The sequence below is a fragment of the Lissotriton helveticus genome, chromosome 8, assembly GCF_964261635.1.
Source record: "Lissotriton helveticus chromosome 8, aLisHel1.1, whole genome shotgun sequence".
NCBI classification, from domain to species: domain Eukaryota; kingdom Metazoa; phylum Chordata; class Amphibia; order Caudata; family Salamandridae; genus Lissotriton; species Lissotriton helveticus.
This window is the reverse complement of record NC_136069.1, coordinates 55,361,776-55,375,273: the sequence shown is the minus strand read 5'-3', so window position 1 is coordinate 55,375,273 and position 13,498 is coordinate 55,361,776. Positions and strand designations below refer to the sequence as shown.

Genomic DNA, 13,498 nt, shown 5'->3' with positions numbered 1-13,498 from the left:
TGAGAGCGGTGCAGCAGGGTAGGGGCATGCACAGACATACTCACACACGCATGGGGCTACTCACAGGTCTCCTTCTGGCTATCTCAAAGTAATCCTGCAGAAGTGTCTTGTGGTGTTGATGCTCACCATAACAAGAATAAATGTAATATTTACATGGATTCAGCTCCTTCACTAAAATGGTAGCCAACACTACTTCCCATGATGAATTTATGTTGCAGCACTCACACACTTACATCTGTGCATCTTTGTCTAACCTTCTTTCATTTGGAGAGGAAGAAACAGTGACTGAGTGAAAGTTTGGCTTAGGTGTGAGTGTGTATTTTAATAAATTAGTCTAGAGCTAACAGATTGAGACCTGGCTGGATAGTTGTAATTTCCAATATAGCCTAATTTCTCTCACAGCAGTTTAGCCATTTAAAAGAAGTATTGCAGGGCCAAAAACTGAAAAAAGATTTATCAACTGTTTGAACCCTGCCTTAGATGACAGAAAATACCACTTTAAAAATATACCTATCCCTTCCATGATCTCTACTAAATAAATAATAAATAATTCCTATTTGTAAAGTGTGAACATATCACCCCTTAAGGTTTCAAGGCGCTGGGGGCCGTCAAGATTAAGTGAGCTATTGCGCAGAATCACATGATGCTGAACCGAGCTGCCTCCGGCTCCTGGGATCGACCCGAGAGCCCCCGCTCCGGAGTCAGCCGCGCTGACCGCTGTGCCACACCTCACCTCTCTGCTCCACACTGGGTGCAATGGAGATTATTGAGAAGTCATTACATCTTCGGGGAAAAATGCATGTATTAAATGTTTTGGGGCTTTTATTGCACAAAATGCTGTTTAAGGAACAGTGAAATATGGAAAATATTTTACGGTTACTTGTGAAATACAGATTTTGTTGCCACTGTGGCAAAGGTTTTACATTGTCCAGGCTAATAAGATTATGCAGCTTGTGGGACCAACGTTATCGAAATTATGCGACAAAAAATGCAAATTATGTGGCACTTTGTCTGGCGGTATTATTTTCCTCTGTTTGAGCTGAAAACAACAATTTTGGTGAAACTGGACATTTTGGAAATTACGTGGCAAATTCAGTAAATCCATGATTATGCTGTAAACTCTGCAGTCACAGGGTCACATAAATCCACTGATCTCCCATTGCCTATTGTTCTATCAAGAATTTGTTTGTGACAGGTAAAAAAAACTCAACATTTTAATTCCAGTCAATGCCCATTGTTGGCTGCGCTTTGAATAAAACAGCTTGTAAAATAGAAAATACACAATACATGTCTTGTCATTGCCATCTCAGATGTCTGGAGACATTTCCAAACTACAAGGCCAAAAATATCACCAGAACCCCTCAATGGTAATATTGGACCAGATTACACAGTTACCCATTATGCATCTCTGTATGTACTTAAATGTAAACTATTGTCTATATGCAAATAGATAACCCTCAACCTTAAACAAGAGAAATTTCATTTTGGTCCTACCCATGTATAAAACATAAATACCAAAATAATTTCCATTTGGTCCACTCACTAGCTAGCATGAGGAATGCGGCTCAATGGCTATGTCAAAACATCAACAGAACATGAGTGCTCACATTGAGTAGTGGAATTGAATGTTTGGATGTTGGAACGCATTGTTGGACTGATGTTGGACTGATGCCCATCACTTTCCCTACTGTTGCGCACACTGGAGATGGAATAGTAAATTATATTATTGAAACTCCAGAGCTTTGCCTAAGGAAAGTCGTTGCAACAACTTGCGTGGTAAAGGAAGCGTTGTAAAGATGCATTCGTGGTTCAAACCGGGTTGTTAAGGCAGGCGTGGTAAATTCCTGCGTGGTTTTGACATACAGCCAAGTCATATTCTTGCTGTTGTAACATCTGGAAGATAAGTTGTTGTACACAGAGCAGTATTGTGTATGTCTGGTTCAAAAGAGTATATCTATTGTCTATGGTTCTTGAGGGTATGCTCTAAGGGAGGTGGGACAATTCCCATAGCCTTTGTATTTAATAGAGCTTTCTGGAAGTAGGTTCTTAACTTCTGGAGACACCAACAACATCATATAGATTGATCCCACACTATTATTAATCATTTCCAATTTTTCCCAAAAATTCATAATCTTTCTGCTAATTTGTGCTTTCTTTCCAGGTCGAAATTTCACAACGAGCATCAAAACCAACAAAAATCCCCTAGTGACGGGAGACTCGCTCGATGTCACCTGCTCTATACGAGCCCAAAACCTTGCTGGCCGGTTATTTCACCTGTCTTGGCTCCTCGAAGGTGCGGAGGTCGCTGCCATGGATCCTCATGGTGTAACCACTCTCCTGAAGGAGTATGGCGCTAGAGCAAGCCTGGGGCAGCTGCAGGTGGCCAGGAGAAGCTTGGAGGAGTACAACCTGTCGCTGTTCCACGTGACACCAGTCGATGGAGGTGTCTACAGCTGTGAGGTCTCCGAGATGGACAGAGGCTCTGCTGGACCCCTGGTGGTCATTCAGAGCAAGAGGTCTGCAGAAGTCTCTGTTCAGGTAGCACCAGCAGGTGAGTGTGTCTGAGACATCTCTGAAAGTCCACCAAGAAGTTGCACACCATTGTCTCAGCTCACTACACTTGCTATTCTATCCAAGGGACAAAAGTTCAATTTTGGCTTGTAATTCCCATATAATAGATCACAATATCAGGATTTACAGTATTTTACGATTATAAATGTCACTTACAAAGGCAGACAGTTCACCAGGTGGTCGATTTTTCATTGTTGTAACTTTAGAAAAGGATTGGAAAAAGGGTTTTTTGGGAGGCTCACAGGATGGTCACCTGGAACAGTCTAACCATTGTGGGAGTTCACAAACATTTAAAGTGTTTTTCCCCTCCCCAAATGAGAGGAAAATTGAGTTCCAAAAACATGTTGCTTCAGTTACATGTTGAGTGAGAAAGTAGAATTTTCGTGGAGTGCAGGTGATTGGAGTGGAGTGGTGTGGCTCACTGGTTAGAGGCGGCAGACCCGGAAGCAGAGGACGGCCCGGGACCAGGGTTCAATTCCCGACGCGGCAGGGTCGTGGACCAGGGTCAGCGGACTCTATAGTTCTCACCTCGGTGCCAACTCTAACCAGGGATCACACTCGGCAACTCTGGGCATTAGCTTGCCTCATCTCTACAACGGCCCCCCACATTCGCCGGGGATGCCTGGTTTCACCTTGGAGATACCCAGCAGGGACCATCCCACAGGGAAAGCCAGGACGGGTTCCCCTGTGGTCTACAGCGCTGGGACGCCCCATTGCTGGGGTAGCCATGCGCTTTACAAGACAACCTAATATAACATAACATTGGATTTTTCCACATGGAAAAACATTCTCAAGTGGAGAGGAAAGATGTCCTAAAACTTAGCAAGTGAATTCTGCACTGCAAGCTGTAGTGTCGATTTAATATCACTGTAGGCAGCACTCAAGTGTCAGAGGTCATGAATCTGCACTGGCGCAGACAGTTCTGGAGTAGGAATAATGATGAGACATCTATGAAAAACATTACATTACATTGAAAAAATCACATTACCAGATGGTCATAATCAAATTGCTAAAAGTTTTAATAAAAATCCAAAAATAAAACAGCGCTAAGAGCCCCTCCCTAGGACCCTCTTAGGAGATACACGCAGTCAGGCTATATTATGAGAGCTGCACGCAAGTAGTGCTTCCAGCTGGCCCGCAGTAATCTCATAACAGTTAAAAAAATAGTATAAATGAATTAAACATGTTTTTTTTTAATAAATACATCCTAAATAAAAATAAACATGCATTTGAGGTGGGATTTTTTTAAATGATTCTTTGAACATTATTATTTCTAAATGAAATTGATATATATATATATATATATATATCAGGTAATACTCCAAATGCTTGTAACGGGCACCAAGTAGGAGAGTAACGGACACTTCAGACGTTGGCTGCTGGTGCAATATAAAGTGCTTTTTATTCTTGCATCAGTGCAAATCGTGACGCGTTTCGGCAATCCCGGTCACCTTGCTCACATAATACATCAGGTATTTAAACCCACCCAACAGTCATGTGATGGGCCGACCCCAAACTAATAATGAACATAGAGAAAATACTATTTTGTAGTTCACTATAGGGAACTGGTAATGTGCAAAGCATAGCATATTTTAAACATAGCAGCAATGATAGAATAGATAATGGTACAAATACTCAGCATCTGTGACGCAATTATTAATAATCTACACAATATATTATTAAAAAATAATAATGAATATATAAATAGCGGTACAAATACTCTGAATTGTGATAATAAATTGCAGGGCATATACATAGATGAACACTTGTCCAATAGAACACCGCTGCACAGTAAAATACTCCCCTGTGGTATTTTGGTCACGGGTATTCATCATACACATTTGCTAAGCAAACTAACCCTACCTACGGTTAACGGCCCAAGAAAGTGAATAAAGTGCACAGTGCTAAAAAAAGTTACCAAAAACCCACAATTGGGCTAAGGGCAAATGGTTATACTCATGCATGTTGCTAGAGAGAAGGCAGCGAATGGTTTCAGACATATTGTTAGAATAGAATATGCTATTCGAACAGGACACACTGGAGGTGATCGTTCTGATCATCCCTGAATAAACAAATTTGTCACCTGGCGAGCCCCCCAAGTTAAAGATCCCAAGAAATCCCTTTAGTTCGAAATGTAGACAGACAAGCAACGTGAAAGAACAATCCCCACTATATCACTTTCCTAGCGGTGATGACAAACAGAAGACACTTGTAAAAAGTATGTGCAAATAACGCCAGTTAGAATGCAAAAAACCATCCACCCATACAAATATAAATAAATGGAAAAATGCATAAAACCAGTCGTATAGCAGAGACTAAAATCAAGATACAAGAAAAACATGCCACATAAATGGTCCATATTCAGGTAAAGGAGTACAATCAAAGAAAAGGCAGTATAACACACATAATACATTAACCTGACTGCTAATTCAAAAGTGCAGTATTCATATATATATATATATATATAACCAACTTCGTTTCGCACCGCAAAATAAGTGCCCTCTCAAGACACTATCCATTTGAAGTTCAGGTAGTTTATTCCGCTCTAACGTAACGGGTTTCAACTGTTACGCCTTTCTCACAAGTATACGTAGCTAATGTCATCAAGAAGTCTCCATAGGTACATTTCCTAACGAGAAATGGTTATCACCAAAGAGCAGAGAGAATACATTTTGCTTGGTGGCTTGAAAGAGTAAAACTTAGCTGCAGATAATGATTCATTTTGAGTGCTTAATTCACAAAGATTAACTTATGCTTTTGTGTAAGTTTACGATTTTTTGCAATTCACAAAGAAATGTTACGAGTACTATATTTCTGACTGAAGTCTCCACACTCCTAGCGAAGACTTCACACATAAAAAGTTAGGCTATCCAAAAGATACTACTCATAAAATTGCTTTGTTAATTGTAAACCTTTGTAAATTTAGGCAAAAGTGTAACTTTACCTTTGTGAACCAGGCCTTACATTGTAAGACTCTATTACCCACAGGGATATGATTATTTCAGGTATCAGCCACCTCCTTGGAATACTCTCTACTTAAGGAGGTTTCTCGTAATACCATGAATGTTATCAATAAACTTTCCATTTTACTTTTGGTACAGAGAACAACTTGGAAGTGTCCATCAGAAGCAACAAGTCGCTTGCAATGGAAGGCCAATCCGTTGCGTTTCACTGCACCGCAAGTGGGACCACCAACCATGTGTCGGTGACTTGGTATCACATCCGAGAACAGGAACACACAAAGCAGATAGCACGACTGGAGCGGGACGGCTCGCTGAGGGTCGGACCCTCCTACCAGGGGCGTTGGACCCATGGGACCCTCAGGCTGGAGAAGACAGGGCCCACCTCGTTCGAGATGGAACTGGACCATGCACTGATGAACGACAGCGGACTCTACGGGTGTCAGGTCAAGGAGTGGTCACAAGCAGCCGATGGCAAGTGGACCGCACTGGACGAGAAGCACCAGGAAACATCTCTCAATGTCACATGGCTAGGTATGTGTGAATGGTTGCCAACATGGCGCCATTTTGTTTCCGTAAAGCCAACTGGGTTGCAATGTTGTCTGAATCTGAAGAACCGAGAAAGATAGGTCTTTGCAGATGGAGACACTAATATGGGAAGAGGAGGGGGTTCCTCTGAGGGTCACAGGTGACATCTACAATAGTCAGCTTTGCATGGAAGTGCAATACTGATGATAATGATCAGTTCACAAACTGAGGAAGTGAAGAGTAAAGGGTCAGAGAATGGGAAAGATGGGAGAACAGGGGGCATACAGATAGAAGAAGAAAAAGAGATCAAAAATTCAGACTAGAGACATGGGGAGAAGAAATGACAGATAGAGTAGGAATCAGCTGAGAGAGAAGTGCTCCTCTGGGTGTGTCAGAACCGGGCAAATAAGGCGTAATAAAACGTATTAGTAATCCTATGGAAATAATTTAATGGTCCACAGGGATCATCGCTAAAGCTTGATCAAAGGCCAAACGGTGTGCTCTTTTAATTCCGTCAGAGGTGGGCGCCTTATATATAGGTATGTGGTGAGCTCACGGCAGCAGGCGTGGTTGGGGACAAGTCAGCAGAAGGATCATGCTTCTGACTGCATGCTATCGAGATGTCTCCTACTGGAGGTCTCTCGTTATAAGTTCAAGATCCTCTCCCGCTGTTTATTCCAGAGTCTAGCATAGAGCAGCGGTTCCCAACCTGGGGTGCCCGCACTCCCAGTGGGTGCAAGATAGCATTTCAGGGGGTGCGACAAAGAGGGAAAGTATGCACTGTATGCATAATAGGAATCTAGAGAGACTTTTGTAGGGGGTGTGAACATTAATCAAACATTTCCTAGGGGTGGGAGCATAGGGAAGGTTGGGAACCCCTGGCATAGAGCCTTGTTAATAGTTGTGGGAACATATAAAGAGGTCACTATGGACTGTTTTCATTTGACCCCTTACTTCGGACGCTGCTCACCTGAGCTGGTTCACCTTGTGTAGTTTTGTGAGGAGTGTAGGGGTTGGCACAACACGCGGTGAGGTGGCCCGAGTGGTGGCCCTCACCCTTTGGGATCTGAATACTTTTCTTTGCTTCCCTGCTGGCTGGTGTCTAGGCTGGGGATGTACTTTGACACCATGGTGGACAGCAGATGTGTTGGAGGACTCCTTGTCTCATGCTTCTAAGCAAGACCAATGCAGAGAGGACCATCCTCAACATGGATGCCTCCATTGTCTTTGAATAATGTAAAACGGGGTTCAGGACCAGGTCACTTAATAACTTCCCCTAAGCTCTGTCAAAGACCTTTGCTGTGTCTGAGGCTATACAGCCCCACTACTCCCGCAAGCCTGAGTCCGCACCATCACGAGACCCTCTAATGTTGGCCAAGAGTTTGCTCCTTAAGTTTCTGTTATGACCAATGTTAATAGCATGTAAAGTCACCTGTGGAGTGAACTGTAAAGGATGAAGCGTGACACACACTGTGCAATAGTGATGGCTTGGGGGGCCTAGAATGCTTAGTGCACTATTCCTCCCAGACCAAGAGAGCTAAACCTACTAGTGTCAAGAATTACAGCTCAAAACAGCCCATCTGTGTCAAGGGGGTTTGAGTGCATTGAAGGTCAGAGGGTCTGGTGGCTCAATGGACTAATGCATCCATTGCAGGGGCCTGTGTTCAACCTCATGGTCACAGGTTCAAACCCTGGTGGGTTCACTCAGCCTTTCATCCAACTGAGGTTGATAAAATGAGTGTCATTGAGTTGGGTAACAATGAACATCTGTTATTCAGCGCCAAGATACCTTCGGGTGAACGTGCGCTTTACCAATACACCTGTTATGTTAGGGTTAGATATCCTCAGAGGCTGGAAGGGGGCAGTTGCTGCCCCTAGTTCAGCCTTTGGTACCCCACGCACAGCCAGCCCTTGCTATCTCTGGGTCCAGGGACCACAGGAGCAGAAAGACCAACAAAAAGTCCAGAGGGCTCTAAAAACCGGTTTCACTATCTGCACCTTTCACTTACTGTCTTACCTTAACCTCTGTGCTGAAATAGGAGGCTATTAAGGGACTGGGTGTGACAAGTGGTCACCCCTGTGATGTCATCGATGGTCAAAGGGAGTATGATGTCACTGCCACATCATGAATGGACATCCATGCTCTGGGTGTCTCCCCTGTGATGTCATTGGTGGTCAAAGGGAGTTTGATGTCACTTCCGTGTAATGAATGGACATCCATGCTCTGGGTTTCTCCCCAGTGATGTCATCGGTGGTCAAAGGGAGTATGATGTCACTTCCGCGTCATGAATGGACATCCATGCTCTGGGTGTCTCCCCTGTGATGTCATTGGTGGGCAAAGGGAGTTTGATGTCACTTCCGTGTAATGAATGGACATCCATGCTCTGGGTGTCTCCCCAGTGATGTCATCGGTGGTCAAAGGCAGTATGATGTCACTTCCGTGTCATGAATGGACATCCATGCTCTGGGTGTCTCCCCAGTGATGTCATCATTGCTCAAAGGAAGTATGATGTCACTTCTGTGTAATGAATGGACATCCATGCTCTGGGTGTCTCCCCAGTGATGTCATCGGTGGTCAAAGGCAGTATGATGTCACTTCCGTGTCATGAATGGACATCCATGCTCTGGGTGTCTCCCCAGTGATGTCATCATTGCTCAAAGGAAGTATGATGTCACTTCTGTGTAATGAATGGACATCCATGCTCTGGGTGTCTCCCCAGTGATGTCATCATTGGTCAAAGGAAGTATAATGTCACTTCTGTGTAATTAATGGACATCCATACTCTGGGTGTCTCTCTTTGTCGTTGACGAGTACAGTGTGACCTCAGCACCCATCTCCTCACCAAGGGTGAATTCGCTCACTGTGGGTAGAGGGAGTATCTCCTAGAATCATTCATATATGAATTGTGCTCTATTTACATTAATTCATTAACCCCTTTGCTGAGGGCGTCGGCCAACGGTGGTCGCGAGCACTACCTCGGTAGTGCTGCACACGCCATTTGCTGATATGGGCCTGCCCACTCATTTAAACCGCTGCACCGTGGTGGAATCGCGCCGTGGTTAAGCGGTTAAAAACAAGGTATAAATGAAGCTAAAGCGAGGCAGTTTGGATGGTGCCAGGGTTTGAGAGCAGAGTGGGAAGGATCCAAGTGTTCCTTTAAGTGGTCATGGTGGAGGCGCGAGGTTCCATACCGCGGGAGGGTGATGGGGCTGCGCGAGTTCTTGCCATTGCTTTAGGGCAGGGGTAGATTAGTACTGCCCCTGTTTCTTTCTTTGTGGTTTAGGTTGCTGTGTACATGTATTGTATATTTTTGCAGTCAATGTGTCAGATATTTCTTGCAGACCTCATTGCTTGCAGTGTGTAAGTATGTTTTCTATTTCTACAGGTACTGGCCTGGGGGTGACCTTACAGAGCCGCACGCACACTGTCCAGCTTGGGGACACCATTGTCCTCATGTGTATGATCTCAGCGCCTGTAGAGGCCCCCGTGTCCATCACCTGGCAGGTGCTGCCCCCTGGCGCCACGGATGACTCCTTCCGCCCCCTGGTTCGGGTCCTACACGGCGGTGGCGTTGAGTGGATGAGTCAGTACTTCCAGGACAAGGGTGTGGTCACCGGGACAGCCACCTCCTCTCGGCTGACCCTACGGAGGGCGAGCTGGAAGGATGCCACAAGCTACAGGTGCAAGGTGGAGGCGATGAGGAGGAGTCCGGAGAATACGTGGGTCGCTGCAGCGATGACCAGATCCAACCGCCTGACCATAGAAGTGACCCTAAAGAGTAAGGAACCAGACCCAAGGGTTTCGGTTATAAAGTGGACTGGGACCTGGTGGCACCGGGATCGGGGAATTTGTCTTTCATAAAGGACTTTTGGGCATCTCTCGCTCAGATCAGGGTCACATTAATGTCTGGTATACATGGGACGGTGAGCATCTCTCACTCAGGTCAGGGTTACACTAATGTCTGGTATACATGGGACGGTGAGCATCTCCCACTCAGATCAGGGTCACACTAATGTCTGGTTTACGTGGGACGGTGAGCATCTCTCACTCAGATCAGGGTGCACATTAATGTCTGGTTTACAAGGGACGGTGAGCATCTCTCACTCAGATCAGGGTGCACATTAATATCTGGTTTACAAGGGACGGTGAGCATCTCTCACTCAGATCAGGGTGCACATTAATATCTGGTTTACAAGGGACGGTGAGCATCTCTCACTCAGACCAGGGTCACATTAATGTCTGGTTTACAAGGGACGGTGAGCATCTCTCACTCAGATCAGGGTCACATTAATATCTGGTTTACAAGGGACGGTGAGCATCTCTCACTCAGATCAGGGTCACACTCATATCTGGTTTACAAGGGACGGTGAGCATCTCTCACTCAGATCAGGGTCACACTAATATCTGGTTTACAAGGGACGGTGAGCATCTCTCACTCAGATCAGGGTCACACTAATATCTGGTTTACAAGGGACGGTGAGCATCTCTCACTCAGATCAGGGTCACACTAATATCTGGTTTAAAAGGGACGGTGAGCATCTCTCACTCAGATCAGGGTCACACTAATATCTGGTTTACAAGGGACGGTGAGCATCTCTCACTCAGATCAGCGTCACACTAATATCTGGTTTACAAGGGACGGTGAGCATCTCTCACTCAGATCAGGGTCACATTAATATCTGGTTTACATGGGACGGTGAGCATCTCTCACTCAGATCAGGGTCACACTAATATCTGGTTTACAAGGGACGGTGAGCATCTCTCACTCAGACCAGGGTCACGATAATGTCTGGTTTACAAGGGACGGTGAGCATCTCTCACTCAGATCAGGGTGCACAATAATATCTGGTTTACAAGGGACGGTGAGCATCTCTCACTCAGACCAGGGTGCACATTAATATCTGGTTTACAAGGGACGGTGAGCATCTCTCACTCAGATCAGGGTCACATTAATATCTGGTTTACATGGGACGGTGAGCATCTCTCACTCAGATCAGGGTCACACTAATATCTGGTTTACAAGGGACGGTGAGCATCTCTCACTCAGACCAGGGTCACGCTAATGTCTGGTTTACAAGGGACGGTGAGCATATCTCACTCAGATCAGGGTCACACTCATATCTGGTTTACAAGGGACGGTGAGCATCTCTCACTCAGACCAGGGTCACGCTAATGTCTGGTTTACAAGGGACGGTGAGCATCTCTCACTCAGATCAGTGCACATTAATATCTGAATTACAAGGGACGGTGAGCATCTCCCACTCAGATCAGGGTCACACTAATATCTGGTTTACAAGGGACAGTGAGCATCTCTCACTCAGATCAGGGTGCACATTAATATCTGGTTTACAAGGGACGGTGAGCATCTCTCACTCAGATCAGGGTCATACTCATATCTGGTTTACAAGGGACGGTGAGCATCTCTCACTCAGATCAGGGTCACACTAATATCTGGTTTACAAGGGACGGTGAGCATCTCTCACTCAGATCAGGGTCACACTAATATATGGTTTACAAGGGACGGTGAGCATCTCTCACTCAGATCAGGGTGCACAATAATATCTGGTTTACAAGGGACGGTGAGCATCTCTCACTCAGATCAGGATGCACATTAATATCTGGTTTACAAGGGACGGTGAGCATCTCTCACTCAGATCAGGGTCACATTAATATCTGGTTTACATGGGACGGTGAGCATCTCTCACTCAGATCAGGGTCACACTAATATCTGGTTTACAAGGGACGGTGAGCATCTCTCACTCAGATCAGGGTCACACTAATATCTGGTTTACATGTGACGGTGAGCATCTCTCACTCAGATCAGGGTCACACTAATATCTGGTTTACATGGGACGGTGAGCATCTCTCACTCAGATCAGGGTCACACTAATATCTGGTTTACAAGGGACGGTGAGCATCTCTCACTCAGATCAGGGTCACACTAATATCTGGTTTACAAGGGACGGTGAGCATCTCTCACTCAGATCAGGGTGCACATTAATATCTGGTTTACAAGGGACGGTGAGCATCTCTCACTCAGATCAGGGTCACACTAATATCTGGTTTACAAGGTATGGTGAGCATCTCTCACTCAGATCAGGGTCACACTAATGTCTGGTTTACAAGGGACGGTGAGCATCTCTCACTCAGATCAGGGTCACACTAATATCTGGTTTACAAGGGACGGTGAGCATCTCTCACTCAGATCAGGGTGCACATTAATGTCTGGTTTACAAGGGACGGTGAGCATCCCTCACTCAGATCAGGGTCACACTAATATCTGGTTTATAAGGGACGGTGAGCATCTCTCACTCAGATCAGGGTGCACATTAATATCTGGTTTACATGGGATGGTGAGCATCTCTCACTCAGATCAGGGTCACACTAATATCTGGTTTACAAGGGACGGTGAGCATCTCTCACTCAGATAAGGGTGCACATTAAAGTCTGGTTTACAAGGGACGGTGAGCATCTCTCACTCAGATCAGGGTCACACTAATATCTGGTTTACAAGGGACGGTGAGCATCTCTCACTCAGATCAGGGTCACACTAATATCTGGTTTACAAGGGACGGTGAGCATCTCTCACTCAGATCAGGGTCACACTAATATCTGGTTTACAAGGTATGGTGAGCATCTCTTACTCAGACCAGGGTCACATTAATGTCTGGTCCACGGGGGACTAGTAGGTATCTCTCACTCAGATCAGGGTGCACATTAATATCTGGTTTACATGGGATGGTGAGCATCTCTCACTCAGATCAGGGTCACACTAATATCTGGTTTACAAGGGACGGTGAGCATCTCTCACTCAGATAAGGGTGCACATTAAAGTCTGGTTTACAAGGGACGGTGAGCATCTCTCACTCAGATCAGGGTCACACTAATATCTGGTTTACAAGGGACGGTGAGCATCTCTCACTCAGATCAGGGTCACACTAATATCTGGTTTACAAGGGACGGTGAGCATCTCTCACTCAGATCAGGGTCACACTAATATCTGGTTTACAAGGTATGGTGAGCATCTCTCACTCAGACCAGGGTCACATTAATGTCTGGTCCACGGGGGACTTGTAGGTATCTCTCACTCAGATCAGGGTCACACTCATCTCTGGTTTACAAGGGACAGTGAGCATCTCTCACTCAGATCAGGGTCACATTAATGTCTGGTTTACAAGGGACGGTGAGCATCTCTCACTCAGATCAGGGTCACACTAATATCTGGTTTACAAGGGACGGTGAGCATCTCTCACTCAGATCAGGGTCACATTAATGTCTGGTCCACGGGGGACTAGTAGGTATCTCTCACTCAGATCAGGGTCACACTCATATCTGGTTTACAAGGGACGGTGAGCATCTCTCAATCAGATCAGGGTCACACTAATATCTGGTTTACAAGGGACGGTGAGCATCTCTCACTCAGATCAGGGTCACATTA

The 13,498-nt window shown here is 45.3% G+C and overlaps 1 protein-coding gene across 1 annotated transcript in view; it reads left to right on the top strand.

The window, feature by feature from the left end:
- The window catches only part of LOC144772350 (immunoglobulin superfamily member 3-like), a 76,969-nt gene that overhangs the window by 44,287 nt on the left and 19,184 nt on the right, over positions 1-13,498 (top strand). The window contains exons 4-6 of the mRNA XM_078656607.1: positions 2,162-2,551; positions 5,673-6,065; positions 9,446-9,838. Coding sequence (XP_078512733.1) covers positions 2,162-2,551; positions 5,673-6,065; positions 9,446-9,838 — 1,176 coding nt within the window. The remainder of the gene's footprint in view (positions 1-2,161; positions 2,552-5,672; positions 6,066-9,445; positions 9,839-13,498) is intronic.